This window comes from Balaenoptera acutorostrata, chromosome 12, assembly GCF_949987535.1.
Source record: "Balaenoptera acutorostrata chromosome 12, mBalAcu1.1, whole genome shotgun sequence".
NCBI lineage: Eukaryota > Metazoa > Chordata > Mammalia > Artiodactyla > Balaenopteridae > Balaenoptera > Balaenoptera acutorostrata.
In genome coordinates this window covers 44,747,464-44,766,989 of record NC_080075.1, presented here as the reverse complement: position 1 = coordinate 44,766,989, position 19,526 = coordinate 44,747,464, and the positions used below count along the sequence as shown (strand labels likewise).

Below are 19,526 nucleotides of genomic sequence, written 5' to 3'. Positions count from 1 at the left end.
AAAGTGTTTCAAAAAGTGAGGGTGGAGCCAAAGTTCTTACATAGTGGCTTTTTAAACTTGAAATGCAGAATGTATAATATCATTTCAGGGAGGGAGTTCAGGAACTGCTTCAGCCCTTAATTCATAGACTAACAATAGAATAACTTCATAATAGCTAAGAGAAATATGGCTATCATTCCAGTACACTATCTGGCCAAACTGAATGCCTCTTAAGAAAGAAGGAAACATTTGAGGACTTAGGAAATCTGAAATCATTTTATAGCAGATTACCACAAAGATAAAGTAGACTTGAAAGTATATAAGTGAAAAAGACTTCCAAGAAATAAATGAATTACAAAAAGATTTGACAACACAAAGTAAAAAGTTTAGTAAAAACTGGACTTATGAATATAATTTTATAATGCAATTCACATTTCTAAAGTAGATTAAAGAACTGTGGTTAGGAAATATAGGGTTAAGAGTTAAACAGAAATGTTGGTACATATCAACTCTTCAAGCAAGCTTGAAATGTTTAGTTAATAATAATAATGAAAACATCTGAATTAGAGTATATCAGCGTGAAGAGTGTTTAAGAACTAGATAAATGGATTGAAAGATAGTCTATTATAAGATAACATATGTAATATGTACCACAACCAGTAAGTAATTGGTGAAGGAGAGCAAAAAAGAATAACAGTAATATAAATTTACAGAGTGTTGTATTATAATACAATTGCCAATTACTACATTAGATAAAAACTGTCCGAAATCCCCTATTAAAGAATGTCATTGGCAAAAACCCCTTAATCACTTGCCAAAAGAGAAATACCTAATACAATAAAATATAAAGACACTAAAAGATAAAGTTTTTTCATGCACATGTAAGCAAAGAGTAAGATAAGCATTTTTTAAATTGTTTTATATTCCGTAGTAAAAATTATTAAGAGAACTAAACAAGGACATTATGTAATGGCAAAAGGTTAATAAAGCCAAGTGAAAATGTAATCATAGAATTTAATATGACCAGAATGCTACTGTTTGTTTTTCTTAGAGAAGAAAGAAAATCTAGCAGGTGTTCAATAAGAACATGTTACAAATATAACTAGAGGTATTATAAACAGTCAGGAAATGACAGATCAATCACCAGTAGGTCTTCACACTGGTGTTTATGGAACCCAGGTATACAGGTGAAAGGAGTAGGGGCTGTGGTCACTCCACCCATGTTTCAACCTGAGCATTTCTCCTTTGATCTGTTCTGTGTATCAGGCTGCCAAGAAACATCCCATTACTAAAAGAGTTGAAGATAACTGATTATGCTACAATAATTAATAAGCTCCAAAGTTGAATATGCAAATAATAAGAAATGATTTATATTTGGAAGGGACTTAATAGCATTATAGAGAATAAGATCTTTCTTCCCCAACTGTACAAGAACTCATTTTAAAAATTGTGCATGGTGATTTATTAGTAGTAAATATAAAGAAAAATCAGAATTTTTATATGTCATAGTCTTGGAACCCAAGGGTGGAAATAAATACCAATATTGTCTTGCTTGTTTTGTTTTTATGACCTGCATTCTATCTCGAGTTTCTACGTATTCAAATAGTGTTTAATTTAAGTTCACTTCCCCCTTGAAGCCTACTGTTTTTCTTTTTGCACTTTCTGCCAGAGTTGTATATTGTGTGTTTATTTTCAATAATATTTTTGCCTCTCTTTTGTCAGAGACAAAATTTTGGAGAATTGACATTTTTAATGTTGAGTCTTCAATCCGCAAATAGAGTATCTCTCTCCATTTCTTTAGGTCTTTGATTTCTTTCATCAGCATTTTGGCTTTTGTCATATTGGTCCTATACATGTACTTTTTTAGGTATATATGTAAGTTTTTCTCTTTTTCTTTTTAAATTTTTGATGCTATTAAAAATGGTATTGCTTTTGTAATTTTGGTTTCCAATTGTACATTATTAGTATATAAAAATACAGTTGATTTTTGCTTGTTGACTATACGTCCCATCGTCTTGGTAAACTTACTTATTAGTCCTAGGATTTTTTTTTTTTTCAGATTCTTTGGAATTTTCTATATAGATAATCTTGTCATCTGCAAGTAGGGATCACTTTATTTCTTCCTTTCGAATCTGTGTACTTTTTATTTGTTTCCTGACTCCTTGCACTGGCTAGGACTTCCAGCACTTTATTGAGTAGGAATGGTGAGAGTGGACATCCTTGACTGTTCCCAGTTTAAGGGAGAAAGCATTCAGCCTCTCATCACTTAGTATAATGTTAGCTGTAGGTTGTTTGTAGTATTCTTTTTCAAATTGAGGAAGCTCTCCTTACTATACTGAGAGTTTTTATCCTGAATGGGTATCGAATTTTGTCAAATACTTTTTCTGCATCAATTGATAGGATCATTTGGTTTTTCTTTTTTAGTTTCTTAATATGGTGGATGACATTGATTTCTTTTTTTTTTCTTTTGCATCAACGTTATGAGGGGAGGATATTGGTCTATAGTTTTCTTTTTCTTGCTTTCTTTTTTTTTCCCCCTACCGTCTTGTCTGGTTTTGCTGTTTTTCAGGTTGGATACATTTTTATTGATCCACCCTAAAGTTCAGTGACTCTTTCATGTGTCATCTCCATAATCATATTGAGCCCAATCATGAATTAAAAAAGTTGTTTTTTGGTCATTGTATTTTTCATTTCCAAAAGTGTCATTTAATTTTTTCTTTGTATATTCTATGTCTTTGATGCATTGGTCTGTCTTTCCATTTGTTCCAAAAGTGTTTGCCTTTATTTGCTGGAACATTTTTATAATAGTTGCTTTAAAGTCTTTATTAGATAGTTCCAAAATCTATAATTTTGGCTTTGATGTCTTGAATTAGTGTGGTGATTTTGTTACAATTTATTAACTAAGGTCCATAATTTACATTAGGGTTCACTTATATAGTACAGTTTTATGGGTTTTGACCAATGCATGATGTCATATATCCACCATTATAGTATCATACAGAGTAGTTTCACTGCCCTAAGTTTCTCCTGTGTACCACCTATTTATCCCTCTGCCCCCTGTTCCAGAATGGCATACAGTTGGAATACATTATGGAGTCATTTCAAACAGGCTTTTGTTTCCTTTGGGTATACCCAGAAGTGGAATGGCTAGATCACATGGTAGTTCTAGTTTTAATTTCCTGAAGAACCTACATATTGTTTTCCATAGTGGTTATACCAGTTTATATTCCTACCAATAGTTTACAAAGCGTTTCCTTTTCTCCACATCCTCACCAGCATTTGTTACTTCTTGTCTATTTGATAATAGCCCTGCTAACAGGCGTGAGGTAATATTCACTGTGGTTTAATTTGCATTTCCCTGATGATTGGTGATGGTGAGCACTGTTTCATGCACCTGTTGGCCATTTGAATGTCTTCTTTGGAAAAAATCTATAAGAGCCTTTGCCCATTTTAAAATTCGGTTATTTATTTTTTTTGCTATTGAGTTGTATGATCCTAGTAAGTATATTTTGATATTGGATATGTGGTTTGCAAATATTTTCTGTCATTCCATAGGTTGTCTTCTCATTTTGTTGATGGTTTCCTTTGCTGTGCAGAAATTTTTAGTTTTTTAGTTAGTCCCACTTATGTAGTTTTGCTTTTATTGCCTTTGTTTTTGGTGCTAAATCCAAAACAGTCATTACCAAGACAAATATGAAGGAGCCGACCCCCTGTGTTTTCTTCTGGATCTTTTATGGTTTTAGGTCTTACACTCAAGTCTTTAAATCCATTCTGAGTTGATTTTTGTGTACAGTATAACATAAGGGTCCAGTTTAATTCTTTTGCATGTGCTATCTAGTGTTCCCAGCACCATTTATTGAAGAGCCTGTCCTTTCTACATTGTATATTCTTGACTCCTTTGTCAAAAATTAATTGACCATGAATTATTCCTGGACTCTCTATTCTGTACCATTGATTTACACCTCTGTTTTTATGCCAACACCATACTGTTTTGATTATTATAGCTTTGTAATACAGTTTGAAATCAGAGAGTGTGATGCCTCCAGCTTTGTTCTTCTTGCTCAGTATACTTTGCCTATTCAGAGTCTTTTGTGGTTCCATACAAATTTTAGAATTTTTAAGAAATTTCTGTGAAAAATGCCACTGGAATTTTGGTAGGGATTACATTGAATCTGTAGATTGCTTTGGGTAGTCTGAATGTTTTAACACTGTTGATTCTTCTGATCCATGAGCACATAATATCTTCCCATTTATTGTGTCCTCTGCATTTCTTTCATCAATGTTTTCAGGTCCCTGGTGTACAGATCTTTCTCATCCTTGGTTAAATTTATTCCTAAGTAATGGATTCTTTTTGATGGTACTCTAAGTGGGATTGTTTTCTGAATTTTTCTTTCTGATACCTCATCGTTAGTGTATGGAACACAGTTGATTCTTGTATATTGATTTTGTATCCTGGAGTCTTAAGGATTTTCTCTATAGAATGTCATCTACAAACAGAGATAATTTTACATTCTTTCTTCCCAATTCAGATGCCTTTTATTTCTTTTTATTGCCTGATTTCTCTGGCTAGGACTTCCAGTACTATGTTGAATAAAAGTGGCTAGAGTGGGCATCCTTGTCTTGTTCCTGATCTTAAAGGAAAAGCTTTCAGCTTTTCACTTTTGGGTGTGATGTTGGATGTGGGCTTCTCATAATTAGCTTTTATTATGTTGAGATATGTTCCTTCTATACCCAGTTTTTGAGAGATTTTTGATCGTGACAGCATTTTGAATTTTGTCAAATGCTTTTTCTGCATCTATTGAGATGATCATATGATTTTCATCCTTCATTTTGTTAATGTAGTTTATCACGTTAATTGATTTGCATATGTTGAACCATCTTTGCATCCCAAAATAAATCCCACTTGATCGTGGTGTATGATCCTTTAATGTACTGTTGAATTCAATTTGCTAATTATTTGTTGAGTGTTTTTGCATGTATCTTCATCAGGGATATTGGTCTGTAATTTTCTTTTCTCGTAGTGTCTTTGTCTGACTTGATCTTTTCAATTGTCTTTCTAGTCTCTATTTATTTCCATTCTGATCTTTATTTCCTTTTTCTACTAATTTTGAGCTTCCTTTTTTCTTTTTCTAGTTCCTTGATATGTAACGTTAGAATATATATTGGATTTTTCTTTTTTCTTAGTGTAGATGTTTATTGTTATAAAATTCCTTCTTAAAACTGTTTTTGCTGTAACCCATAAGTAGTGATATGTAGTGTTTCCATTTTCATTTGTCTCAAGTTATTTCTTGATTTTTAAAAATTTCTTCTTTGAGCCATTGGTTGTTCAGGAGTGTATTGTTCAATCTCCACATATTTGTGCATTTTCCAGGTTTTCTCTTGTAATCGATATCTAGTTTTGTACCATTGTGGTCAGAAAAGATACTTGATATGATTTCAGTTTCTTAAATTTGTTAGGACTTGCTTTGTCACCTAGCATGATCTATCCTAAAAAACGTTCCATGTGTGCTTGAGAAGAATGTATTCTGCTGCTTTTGATGGACTGTTCTGTATATATCTATTAGGTCCCTCTTATGTAACGTGTAGTTTACATCCATTATTTCCTCACTGATTTTCTATCTGGATAATCTGTCCATTGTTGAAAGCAGTGTATTGAAGCCCTGTACTATTATTGTATTGCAGACTATTTCCCCCTTCAGATCAATTAATATTTGCTATATATATTTAGGTGCACCTATCTTGGGTACATAGATATTTACAATTGTCATATCCTCTTGATGAACGGATCCCTTTATCATTATATAATGATCCTCATTGTCTTTTATTTATCTTTTTTAATTAATTTTTATTGGAGTATAGTTGCTTTACAATGTTGCATTAGTTTCTACTGAACAGCAAAATGAATCAGCTATACGTATACATATATCCCCTCTTTTTTGGATTTCCTTCACATTTAGGTCACCACAGAGCATTGAGTAGAGTTCCCTGTGCTATACAGTAGGTTCTCATTAGTTATCTATTTTACACATAATATCAATAGTGTATATATGTCAATCCCAATCTCCCAATTCCTTCCACACCCTCCCTTTCCCCCTTGGTATCCATACATTTGTTCTCCATATGTCTGTGTCTCTATTTCTGCTTTGCAAATAAGATCATCTATACCATTTTTCTAGATTCCAAATATATGCATTAATATATGATATTTTTCTCTTTCTGACTTACTTCATTCTGTATGATAATCTCTAGGTCCATCCACCTCATTACAAATAACTCAATTTTGTTCCTTTTTATGGCTGAGTAATATTCCATTGTATATATGTGCCACATCTTCTTTATCCATTCATCTGTCGATGGACACTTAGGTTGCTTCCATGTCCTGGCTATTGTAAATAGTGCTGCAATGAACATTGGGGTGCATATGTCTTTTTGAATTATGGTTTTCACTGGATATATGCCCAGTAGTGGGATTGCTGGGTCATATGTCTCTTGTTACAGTTTTTGGTTTAAAGTATATTTTGTCTGAGATAAGTGTAGCTTCCCCTACTTTCTTTTGGTTTTCATTTGCATAGGACATCTTTTTCCATCCCTTCACTTTCAATCTTGTGTGTCTTTGAAGCGGAAACCAATCTCTTTTAGACGTCATATAGTTGGGTCTTATTCTTTTTATCCATTTAACCACCCTGTCTTTTGGCAAATTCAGTCTATTTACATTTAAAGTAATTGTTGATAGGTGTGAACATACTGTTGCCATTTTGGTAATTGTTTTCTGGTTGATTTGTAGTTCCTTTGTTCCTTTCTTTTTCTCTTGCTCTCCTTCTTGGTGATTTGATGATTTTTTCATAATGATGTGCATTGATTTCTTTATCACTTGTTTATCTAAAGTTTTTGTTTTTGGAGTTACCATAAAGCTTACATGAAGCATCTTATGCTTGTAACAGGCTGTTTTAAGCTGATAACTTAACTTTGAGCACCTAAAAAGCTCTACATTTTTATGCTCCCCCTCCACACATTTTATGTTTTTGTTGTCAAAATTTACATGTTTTTGTCTCATGTATTCATTAACAAATTATAATATAGTTTTTTCTAATACTTTTGTCTTTTAACCTTTATACTAGAGTTGTAAATGATTTACCTGCTATAATATTAGCATATTCTGAATTTAACTGTATTTGCCAGCTAGTTTTATACTTTTATATATTTTCATTTTAATAATTGGCATCCTTTTGTTTCAGCTTACGGACTCCCTCACTTAGCTAGTTTCTGAATCTCTTTAAGAGGGAGTTGCTCTGTTTGTGGCTGTATATTCTGTGGAGGGAAGTGCAGGAGCCTACTATGTCACCATTTTGGGTACTCCTCAGTTTTCTTAAAATGAAAATTTTAATGATATTAATTTCTTTCTAGATGCTACTTTCATTCATTAAATTATTCATCAAAATTTTAAGGAATGCCCACTAGGCCTTATAATAGGTGCTTGGGATACATCTAAATAAAACAAAATATTCTGTCTTTGTGAGGCTTACATTCTATCAGAGAAAAACAAGCAGTAAATTTGTACTTTAACTACATCCTAACTAGATTCATTATAATATTTTCAATATTATATAGTCCTGTGTATTTTCTAATTTTCATTGTGATTTCTTCTTTGGCCTAGGGACCAGGCATTATGGTCACAGAATGTAGCCTTAATAATCCTTGTTCTTTGGTATTTGATGAAACCTGCTTTCTTGGTAAAAATATGGGCAGTTAAAAAAATGTTTTATGTTGGGTTAAAACGAAAATATATTCTTCTGTTGTTTTTTATGTGGCCTTTAGATAAACACTGTTAATTCCATTGTTTTAATTTGTTTTTGCTTGTATATTATGGAATTGTATTAAAATCTTCCATGATCTTTTTCACTCGGTCAGTTTTTTTCTTGGAATTCTGCTTGTTTTGGACATATATTATGAAGGCACATTATCAGATGCTTTCAAGTTCATAATTTTTGTCTTTCTGTTGAATCGTTCCTTTTATGATTTGGGTGGACTAACTCTATGTCTAATAATTCTTCTTTCCTGAGTCTTACATACTTTTGAAAATATATATTCCAGCTTTCTTTCAGCTAATTTTGGCTAATTAGTTTATTTTTTACCTTTTTATTTTGTTTCTCTACACTACTAGCTTTTAGTATACATTTATTTATTTATTTTTTTAACAACCTTACAGTTTCTGTCCTTAGAGGGTGTGCTTAGTCTATTCAAATTTATTATGATTACTTGCATATTTTTTCAAATCTAAGATGTTATTGGTCATAGCATACATCATTATTTTGTATATGTATGTTAAGTATCCATTAGATGCTTAAAAATTCATAATTCTCTTCCTCTTGAATTGTTTGTTCTTTTTGTGTTCATGTAAGACCTGCTTTATATGTAATACCTAATACTGCCCATTAAACTATGACACAATACCTTTAAAATAATCTTACATATGGAACACAGTTGTTGCAGTCTGTGTAAGTCTTTGGTTGCCAGTGTCAGAAATTCAAATGAATTTAAGCAAAAGGGGGATTTATTAACTCTTGTAAGTGAGAAGTACAGGGCTTTTCTGGCTTTAGGTATGGGTAGCTCTAGGGCTTATGCAATGTCACTAGGACTCTTTCTCTCTCCCTGCCTTAACCCTACTTTCCTCAGTTCTGGATTTTATTTTCAGGCTTTATTTTCCATTTACCAAAGGAAAGTGATCACTGCTATTTCTAGGATTTTGGTGTCCTTAAAGCTTATGGTCTATCTTGTGTTATGCAGCATTTTAATGTCAAATGCTAGGGAAGACTTTTATACCTAGTTGGGGCACTTTGCTTTTTCTGAACTGGTTATGGTGGCCTGTGGGCTTGTACATTCCAAAGCACCACGCTTGGTCATGTGCTCAACTCTGGAATGTAAGGGAGGATACACTGTGATAGGCAGCCCTACTAGGTCTACATGGATAGTGGGAGGTTTGGTTCATCAAAGGAACAACCAGATGAGGTTACCAATGAATAGAAAAGAGATGCTAGAAAGGCAAATATCATATAAATGTACAATGCATTCCTTATCAGGTCATCAGACCTCTCATCAGAAATTTAAATGAGGATGTGAGACTGCTATACTTTCAACACTATCAGTCTATGATTGATCATTCTTCTCAACTTCCAATAGATCAGTCAGCTGTAACCTACCAGACTAGATCCCTCTCCCTCCATGGTCAAGTCCTATCAGTTTCACTTTCTGAAATTTCTGGAATCTGCTCATCCTTTTAATCTGCCATTGATACTCTAATCCAATCTATAGTCCTCTCTTCTCTAATCTATCAATATTAAATCCTTACTAATCTATCTATATCTACTCTGGTTCCCTTTCAGTCTTTTCTCCACCTTGTAGTGTAGTGATCTGTTCAAGATGTAAATCTCATTATGTGTTTCCTGTTCCTCAACTATACCTCAAACATTTAAAATCTTTCATGGAGAGAAATTCTTAGCTAGATTTGCATCTGGCCCTTCATCACCTCTTCAGCTATTTTTGCACAAGCATTACCTTTTAGATAATTAAATTGTACATTCTCATCATACCGTCCACCTCTCCTTTTAACACTTGTGATAATTACAGTTTTACACCCCATATGAGTATTTGATGAATGTCTGATTTTTCCACTAGACTATGAAAGCAGATACCTTGTCTTTATCTGTTTTCTGTCATTATTTAACTTCACTACCTAGAATGTGAAAGATTCTATTTATTTATAGTAGGGAAAAAATATTTATTTAATTAATTAACTGATTGATTGCTGTAAAGAGACCTCCATGGTCACTAGGACAATCTATTTGTTCAACTCCATCTCCAAGAGCTTTCTGGTCAATTGATTTTGGATTTAGGCTCTCTAATATAATCTGACTTGGAAGTTTATAGAGAATATTGTGTAGCTATCAAATGACAAGTGTGGGGATGTTTCAAGTATATGTCAGCACACTATTATGTTCATGTGAAATCATATGAAAGGAAGATTCAGATTATAAAGCGGTAAAGATACACTGATTGAAATCAGCAAGGAGTAGAACATTGGACTGGTTGGATATCTTTTTTCCCCACTTGCAACATAATAAGTTACTTATCTAATTGAAACCCTCATTTTCCTTTTGTGCTTTTCTGTTTCTTACATTCTGTTAGGTTTAAAGATGTATTTGCTGTTTTGGCCACTTGCTTTGAGAAAAGAAGCAGGGAGTTTCTACCACCTTCTACCTCAGGAAGCAAAGACCATTGCCTAGAGTCAATATTGTACTGAGTGGACCAGGGTTAGGGCAGGACTGTTTCTCTCCAGCCTTGGGTACCATAGCGGTAAAAATAGTTTGCCATGGGGTGGGAGGACAGGCTTTTCTCATCATTTCTTCTATGCTAGGACTGGACCCCTTCTTCTTTTTATACTTTCTTTAGTTTTTTCCTTCCTAGATATGGATAATCCACTCCCCCTGCGGTTCCCTTGGGACTGCTGCGTGGGTGAAAATGAAATGACTATATGAATAAAGAGGAAAAGAAAATTTTAATTAATATAAATAAGTTACTTTCTTTGTTACTGTAAAGAGGTCTGGGTTCACAGTTTATATCTAATATCAACCAAAATTGAAGTATCAGTAATTTCTTTAACTGACTAATAGCATTGCTAACATCAAAGTTTTTGGAGATTGCTTAAGAAAATTGTGCATGAGTTGGCTTAGCTGTGAAGTAGAATTTATATAGTTTAGTAAATTTATAACATACTTTTTACATCTATTAAGTGAATTAATAGAGAAAAGACAAGTTGATAGAGTTAGGAACGAAGGAAAAATGTTAGGAGTAGTAATGAGAGGACATAGCGTTTTGGTAAATATACTGAAAATATACTTGAAGAATTTGATCATAATCTAACTGACAGTTTTCAATACTAGTTTGACCTTTTTTCCCTTCACTTTCCTTTAAAAAAAAAATTTTTTTTTATTGGAGTATAGTTGCCTTACAATGTTGTGTTAGTTTCTGCTGTACAGCGAAGTGAATCAGCTATATGTATACATATATCCCCTCTTTTTTGGATTTCCTTCCCATTTTGGTCACCACAGAGCACTGAGTAGAGTTCCCCGTGCTATATAGCAGGTTCTCATTAGTTATCTATTTTATACCCAGTAGTGTATATATGTCAATTAAAATCTTCCAGTTCATCCCACCTCCCCCTTTCCCCCTTGGTGACCATAGGTTTGTTCTCTTGCCCTGTATCTCTATTTCTGCTTTGCAAATAGGTTCATCTGTACCATTTTTCTAGATTCCACACATATGCATTAATATATATTTGTTTTTCTCTTTCTGACTTACTTCACTCTGTATGACAGTCTCTAGGTCCATCCACGTCTCTACAAATGACCCAATTTTGTTCCTTTTTATGGCTGATAGTCCACTATATATATTTTCTTTATCCAGTCATCTGTTGATGGGCATTTAGGATGCTTCCATGTCCTGGCTATTGTAAATAGTGCTGCAGTGAACATTGGAGTGCATGTGTCTTTTTGAATTATGGTTGTCTCTGGGTATATGCCCAGTAGTGGGATTGCTGGGTCATCTGGTAGTTCTGTCTTTAGTTTTTAAAGGAACCTCCATACTGTTCTCCATAGTGGCTGTGTCAATTTACATTCCCACCAGCAGTGCAAGAGAGTTCCCCTTTCTCCAGACCCTTTCCAGCATTTATGGTTTGTAGATTTTTTTTTTAAAGATTTATTGATTTATTGATTGATTGATTGCTATGTTGGGTCTTCGTTTCTGTGCTAGGGCTTTCTCTAGTTGCGGCAAGCGGGGGCCACTCTTCATCGTGGTGTGCGGGCCTCTCACTATTGTGGCCTCTTTTGTTGCGGAGCACAGGCTCCAGACACGCAGGCTCAGTAGTTGCGGCTGATGGGCCTAGTTGCTCCGCAGCATGTGGGATCTTCCCAGACCAGGGCTCGAACCCATGTCCCCTGCATTAGCAGGCAGATTCTCAACCACTGAGCCACCAGGGAAGCCCCGTTTGTAGATTTTTTGATGATGGCCATTCTGACCAGTGTGAGGTGATACCTCATTGTGGTTTTGATTTGTATTTCTCTAATAATTAGTGATGTTGAGCATCTTTTCATGTGTTTGTTGGCCATCTGTATGTTTTCTTTGGAGAAATGTCTATTTAGGTTTTCCATCCATTTTTTGATTGGGTTTTTTGTTTTTTTGATGTCGAACTGCATGAGCTGTTTGTGTATTTTGGAGATTAATCCCTTCTCAGTTGCTTCGTTTGCAAATATTTTCTCCCATTGTGAGGGTTGTCTTTTTGTCTTGTTTATGGTTTCCTTTGCTGTGCAAAAGCTTTGAAGTTTCATTAGGTCCCATTTGTTTATTTTTGGTTTTATTTTCATTGCTGTAGGAGGTGGGTCAAAAAAGATCTTGCTGTGATTTGTCATAGAGTGTTCTTCTTATGTTTACCTCTAAGAGTTTTATAGTGTCCATTCTTTCATTTAGGTCTCTAATTCATTTTGAGTTTATTTTTGCGTATTGTGTTGATTTCATTCTTTTACATGTAGCTGTCCAGTTTTCCCAGCATCACTTATTGAAGAGACTGTCTTTTCTCCATTGTATATCCTTGTCTCCTTTGTCATAGATTAGTTGAGCATAGGTGCATGGGTTTATGTCCAGGCTTTCTATTCTGTTCCACTGATCTGTATTTCTGTCTTTGTGCCAGTACCATACTGTCTTGATTACTGTAGCTTTGTAGTATAGTCTGAAGTCAGGGAATCTGATTCCTCCAGCTCCGTTTTTCTTTCTCAAGATTGCTTTGGCTATTTGGGGTCTCCTGTGTTTCCATACAAGTTGTAAAATTTTTTGTTTTAATTCTGTGAAAAATGCCATTGGTAATTTGATAGGGATTGCATTGAATCTGTCAATTGCTTTGGGTAGTATAGTCATTTTCACAGTATTGATTCTTCCAATCCAAGAACATGGTATATCTCTCCACCTGTTTATGTCATCTTTGATTTCTTTCATCAGTGTCTTATAGTTTTCTGAGTACAGGTCCTTTACCACCTTATGTAGGTTTATTCCTAGGTATTTTATTCTTCTTGTTGCAGTGGTAAATGGGAGTGTTTCCTTAATTTCTCTTTCTGATCTTCCATTGTTAGTGTACAGGAAGGAATGCAAGAGATTTTTGTGTATTAATTTTGTATTCTGCAACTTTACCAAATTAATTGATTAGCTTTAGTAGTTTTCTGGTGGCATCTTTAGGATTTTCTATGTATAGTATCATGTCATCTGCAAACAGTGACAGTTTTATTCTTCTTTTCCAGTTTGTATTCCTTTTATTTCTTTTTCTTCTCTGATTGCCGTGGCTAGGACTTCCAAAACTATGTTGAATAATAGTGGCGAGAGTGGACATCGTTGTCTTGTTCCTGATCTTAGAGGAAATGCTTTCAGTTTTTCACCATTGAGAATGATGTTTGCTGTGGGTTTGTCGTATATGGCCTTTATTATGTTGAGGTAGGTTCCCTCTATGCCCACTTTCTGGAGAGTTTTTATCATAAATGGGTGTTGAATGTGGTTGAAAGCTTTTTCTGCATCTATTGAGATGATCATATAGTTTTCTTTAATTTGTTAATATGGTGTATCACGTTGATTAATTGTGTATATTGAAGAATCCTTGCCTCTCTGGGATAAATCCCACTTGATCATGGTGTATGATCCTTTTAATGTGTTGTTAGATTTTGTGTGGGAGTGTTCCTTCCTCTGCAATTTTTTGGAAGAGTTTGAGAAGGATGGCTGTTAGCTCTTCTCTGAATGTTTGATAGCATTCACCTGTGAAGCCATCTGGTCCTGGACTTTTGTTTGTTGGAAGATTTTTTATTGCAGTTTTAATTTCATTACTTGTGATTGGTCTGTTTATATTTTCTATTTCTTCTTTTTCTTCCTTCTTAAGTCTTATAAGTTTGTACCTTTCTAAGAATTTGTCCATTTCTTCCAGGTTGTCCATTTTATTGGCATAGAGTTGCTTGTAGTAGTCTCTTAGGATGCTTTGTATTTCTGCGGTGTCAGTTGTAATTTCTCCTTTTTCATTTCTAACTTCATTGATTTGAGTCCTCTCCCTTTTTTTCTTGATGAGTCTCGCTAAAGGTTTATCAATTTTGTTTATCTTCTCAAAGAACCAGCTTTTATTTTCATTGATTTATGCTATTGTTTTCTTCATTTCTATTTCATTTATTTCTGCTCTGATCTTTATGATTTCTTTCCTCTACTAACTTTGGGTTTTGTTTGTTCTTCTTTTTCTAGTTGCTTACGTGTAAGATTAGGTTGTTTATTTGAGATTTTTCTTGTTTCTTGAGGTAAGAATGTATTGTTATAAACTTCCCTCTTAGAACTGCTTTTGCTGCATCCCATAGGTTTTGGGTTGTCGTGTTTTCATTGCCCTTTGTTTCTATGTATTTTTTGATTTCCTCTTAGATGTCTTCAGTGATCTTTTGGTTATTTAGCAGTGTATTGTCTAGCCTCCATGCGGTTGTGTTTTTTACAGGTTTTTTTTCCTGTAATTGATTTCTAATCTCATAGCATTGTAGCATTGTGGTTGGAAAAGATGCTTGATAGGATTTAAATTTTCTTAAATTTACTGAGGCTTGATTTGTGACCCAAGAAGTGATCTGTCCTGGAGAGTGTTCCGTGTGTGCTTGAGAAGAAGGTGTATTCTGCTGCTTTCGGGTGGAATGTCCTATAAATGTCAATTATGTCCAACTGATCTATTGTGTCATTTAAAGCTGTGTTTCCTTATTAGTTTTCTGTCTGGATGACCTGTCCATTGGTGTAAGTGGGGTGTTAAAGTTCCCCACTATTATTGTGTTACTGTTGATTTCCCCTTTTATGGCTGTTAGCACTTTCCTATGTATTGAGGAGCTCCTGTGTTGGGTGCATAAATATTTACAATTATTATAGCTTCTTCTTGGATTGATCCCTGGATCATTGTGTAGTGTCCTTCCTTGTCTCTTGTGACAGTCTTTATTTTAAAGTCTACTTTATCTGATATGAGTATTGCTACTCTAGCTTTCTTTTGATTTCTGTTTGCATGGAATATCTTTTTCCATCCCCTCATTTCCAGTCTGTATGTGTCCCTAGGTCTGAAGTGGGTCTCTTGTAGACAGCATATATATGGGTCTTGTTTTTGTATCCATTCAGCCAGTCTGTGTCTTTTGGTTGGAGAATTTAATCCATTTACATTTAAGGTAGTTATTGATTTGTATGTTCCTATTACCATTTTCTTAATTGTTTTGCATTTGTTTTTGTAGGTCTTTTTCTTCTCTCATGTTTCCTGCCTAGAAAATTTCCTTTAGCATTTGCTGTAAAGCTAGTTTGGTGGTGCTGAATTCTCCTAGCTTTTGCTTAACTGTAGAGCTTTTGATTTCTCCATCAACCTGAATGAGATCCTTGCTGGGTAGAGTAATCTTGGTTGTAGGTGTTTCCCTTTTAGCACTTTAAATATATCCTGCCCCTCCCTCCTGGCCTGCAGAGTTTCTGCTGATAAATCAGCTGATAACCTTATGGGGATTCCCTTGTATGTTCTTTGTTGCTTTTCCCTTGCTGCTTTTAATATTTTTTCTTTGAATTTAATTTTTGTTAGTTTGATTAATATGTATCTTGGCATGTTTCTCCTTGGGTTCATCCTGTATGGGACTCTCTGTGCTTCCTGGACTTGGATGGCTATTTCCTTTCCCATATTAGGGATGTTTTTGACGATAATCTCTTCAAATATTTTCTCAGACCCTTTCTCTTTCTCTTCTTCTTCTGGGACCCCTATAATTTGAATGTTGGTGTGTTTAATGTAGTCAGCAAGGTGTCTTAGACAGTCCTCATTTCTTTTCATTCGTTTATCTTTATTCTGCTCCTTAGCAAATATTTCCACCATCCTCTCGTCCAGCTCACTTATCTGTTCTTCTGCCTCAGTTATTCTGCTATTGGTTCCTTCTAGTGTAGTTTTCATTTCAGTTATTGTGTTGTTCATCACTGTTTGTTTGTTCTTTAGTTCTTCTAGGTCCTTGTTAAACATTTCTTGTATTTTCTCGATCCATGCCTCCATTCGTTTTCCCAGACTTTGGATCATCTTTACTATCATTACTCTGAATTCTTTTTTAGGGAGAATGCCTATTTCCTCTTCATTTATTTTGTCTTATAGGTTTTTACCTTGCTCCTTCGTCTGTAACATATTTTTTTGTCGTCTCATTTTTTTTTTGATGAGTATGGCTGTGTTCCTGTCTTGCTGGTTGTTTGGCCTGAGGTGTCCAGCACTGAAGTTTGCAGGCAGTTGGGTGGTGCCAGGTCTTGGTGCTGAGATGAGGACCTCTGGGAGAACTCACACTGATTAATATTCCCTGGGGCCTGAAGCTCTGTTAGTCCAGCAGCTTGAACTTGGCGCTCCCATCACAGGAGCTTAGGCCCGACCCCTGGCCTGGTCATACAGGGATACCTCCCATCCCCTTAGGTGTTAGTGGTCCCCCACTAGCGCCCAGTAGTTGCTCTGTGAGAATTGCTCCGATGCATTCTTGTGTACTTGTGAGGAGATGCAAACTCCACGTTCTCCTACTCCGTCATCTTGACTCCGTTCCCCCTGGGTCATCCTGGAGAAGATGGATTGAAGCCAGGAGAAAGCTAGAGGATGGGAGACCTGTCAGAAGGCTTGTTCGATGAAATCGGGTAAAGGATGGCGACATTCTGTACCTGGGCTTTACCCGCGGTGGGGCAGTGGGCACCTTGGGCAGCCAAGGTGCGCTTCCGCCTCTCACTGATTGTTGATTATCCTTCCTGTAAGCACCTGGACGTTTCTGCAACATCGGCTCCTCAGACCAGCCAGATAGCTTCCATCAGCTCTTTCAAAGCTGGGGGAGGAACAGGTTGTGCAGGCTCTGGGTTCAGCTTGGCTACTCTATCCCAAAAGGAATAGCATGTGTTTTTGGGAACACAAAGGGATGCTTTTCTCTTTCATAGTTATGACTCTTTGGTTATAAGGGACTTCATATGTCTTCTACAATAGCAAAGGGAGGAACACACTGTTTTCTTTCATTTCCAATATGCTAATTGGTACAAACTGCTCTCAAAGGTATCTGCATGCCAAATTCAGCAATTCTATCTGCATATTCCACTGAAGATTAAGTAGCCTGTCACAGATCTTTATTTCTTTCATGGTTGTTGAGCTGCACCGCACTGGCCTACAAGGCCTCTACTTTCCCAGCTTCAAGACTGAAGATAGAGCTCGGAGTTAGTGACAGAGACGTTAGTGTTTAATGGATGGGGGAGCATACGTGTCTGAATCAAGGTCCTGGAGCAACACCCCACGGTTTGTGGTGGACAGGACGTGGTGACTGACTTTGCTGGGGGGATGGGGGGAATCCTTTCACTTTCCTTTAAACATCATCCTGACAAACACTTAACACAGTGCCTTGCCTGTTCTAGCCTCTTGATAAATAAATATTGGTTAGTTGAATGAATAAAGGAATAAATGAATGAAGAGTAAATAGTTGAATGACAACATTCTAGACCTTCACAATATGAATAAATATACATGTCAACTTCTCTTATCAAGATTTGAATAAAAAGTAATCTTTTAATAATTTAGATAATGTAGATGAAATGATTGATTTGATTTAAGAATTTGAACAGTGGAATTTTCATAAGTTGGATTACTGTATCTAAAATGCAAATGGTAAGTAATAAAATGAAGTAAGATAACTTGAAATTGAAATGAGCTTATGTTATGAGACACGTACTCTTTAATTTAGGAGTAGTTGATTGCTAGGCTCAGGAGATGATTTTTTAAAGACTTTATTCTCTTTCTAACTTGATTTATTTTAGAATTTTGCCAAATAGAAGTTGTTTTGAACTTTCTACTTAAAATGAATCAATGTTTACTTCTGAATTATCATAGATTTTAATTTAGCAAAATTCAATCAATGGATTATACTATATATCATCTATTGGGTTTAATGCTATATATATCTAGAAAATAGGTTCCCCTACATTTGGATCTATGTGATTGATACAATCTATGGGTTTCCATGTTTGAATATTTGAGTATGGTTTATGGTGAAGAGTGTGGGCTGTGGTGTCAGATTTGAGTTTCAGTCCCCAATCTGCTGCTACTTAGTGAGCAAATTATTCAACTTGTTAAACCTTAGAAGCATCTTGTATAAAATGGAGGTGATACCTACCATAAGAGGTTCTTAGTCCAGTGTCTGGGGTATAGTAGGCATTCAGTAATTGGGAACAACTATTGTTTTCCTCACTGTCTTTTGTTCTGCAGCTTTCCCCATAAATAACCCAGATAAAGATGCAAGACATGTAATAAAAGTGGTAAGTATTGCTCTTAAATTTGTGTTTTACATGTATTTGACATTTTTATTTTCTGCTTTATTCATTTCATTTTTGTAAAAATGTTTCTCACCTTAGTTTTCATAATTTTAATTAACAATACATCTAATATTATGATATATTTTCACATTATTAAAATGTAAAGACTGGAGAATTTTGTTCTTCTGCATTGACATTCATCATCCTTGTATCTTATCTAGCTCTCTATCTTCTCCCTTTCTTTTCCTCTCTGCTCTAGATGATAAAGTCCTTAAAGGCAGGAATGAGGTTTTATTTTTGTTTGTATCCCCTGTGGCTAGTATTATGAACAAAATATTGTAGACAGTCAGTAAAGGTTCATGTATGAATGAACCATCAGGGTAGTTTGCAGTGTATCCACCCTGTTATACATGTTAGTACACACTGAGTGTCTGTGTACGTGTACAGTTCTCAGTGTTTTTAGTAAGTTCTTTCCATAAGAAGACTACTTTCATGTCTAAGACTGTATAGAGATAGCATTACAAAATGCTAAAAATGAGATTCTTTGTTTATTTAGCGCTTTTCTGAGATTTTTGTGATTCAAGTACTATTATATATTACATATGTATACTCATATTTTCACAGTTGAAATACCAATTCCATCTTTAAAATTTTTTTCTAATAAAATTAACTGTTCTTTTCTTTTATAGGAATATCAAGAAAATGGCCCATTATTTTCAGAGCTTAAATTTTATCAAAGAGTGGCAAAAAAAGACTGTAGTAAGTAAAATTAGCAAAGTAAGCTACTTCCATATATATGTTTGCTAAAGTGGGTGTTAATATTTTTGTCTTTTTCTGGCCTTATGGAAAATTCTTTTCAATTAGGAATTTTTATTGTAAAATGATGCAGTTAACTGTTATATAAAAACAAGACAGATGGTATACAAATCTTGATATTATATACATAATTGGTTATATATTTCAAGTCAAAGTTATTTCTATTACTTTACATAAAATGTTGGATTGTTGATCTAAGCTACCAAGAGTTCTCTAGGTATAAAAGATAGTAAAATGAAATTGTTTCTTTCACAAAAAACCATTTGGATAAGAAGGATATAAGGAAAAGACAATAAAATGGGCCGTAGATTATAAACAATAGGAATGACCATAGAATAGATTAGGGCATAGTGTATGGA

At 34.8% G+C, this 19,526-nt stretch overlaps 1 protein-coding gene across 2 annotated transcripts in view; it reads left to right on the top strand.

The window, feature by feature from the left end:
• The window catches only part of VRK2 (VRK serine/threonine kinase 2), an 89,586-nt gene that overhangs the window by 15,151 nt on the left and 54,909 nt on the right, over nt 1-19,526 (top strand). For both annotated transcript variants that reach the window (XM_007189688.2, XM_007189689.3), the window contains exons 3-4: nt 18,305-18,354; nt 19,041-19,110. In XM_007189688.2, coding sequence (XP_007189750.2) covers nt 18,305-18,354; nt 19,041-19,110 — 120 coding nt within the window. The remainder of the gene's footprint in view (nt 1-18,304; nt 18,355-19,040; nt 19,111-19,526) is intronic.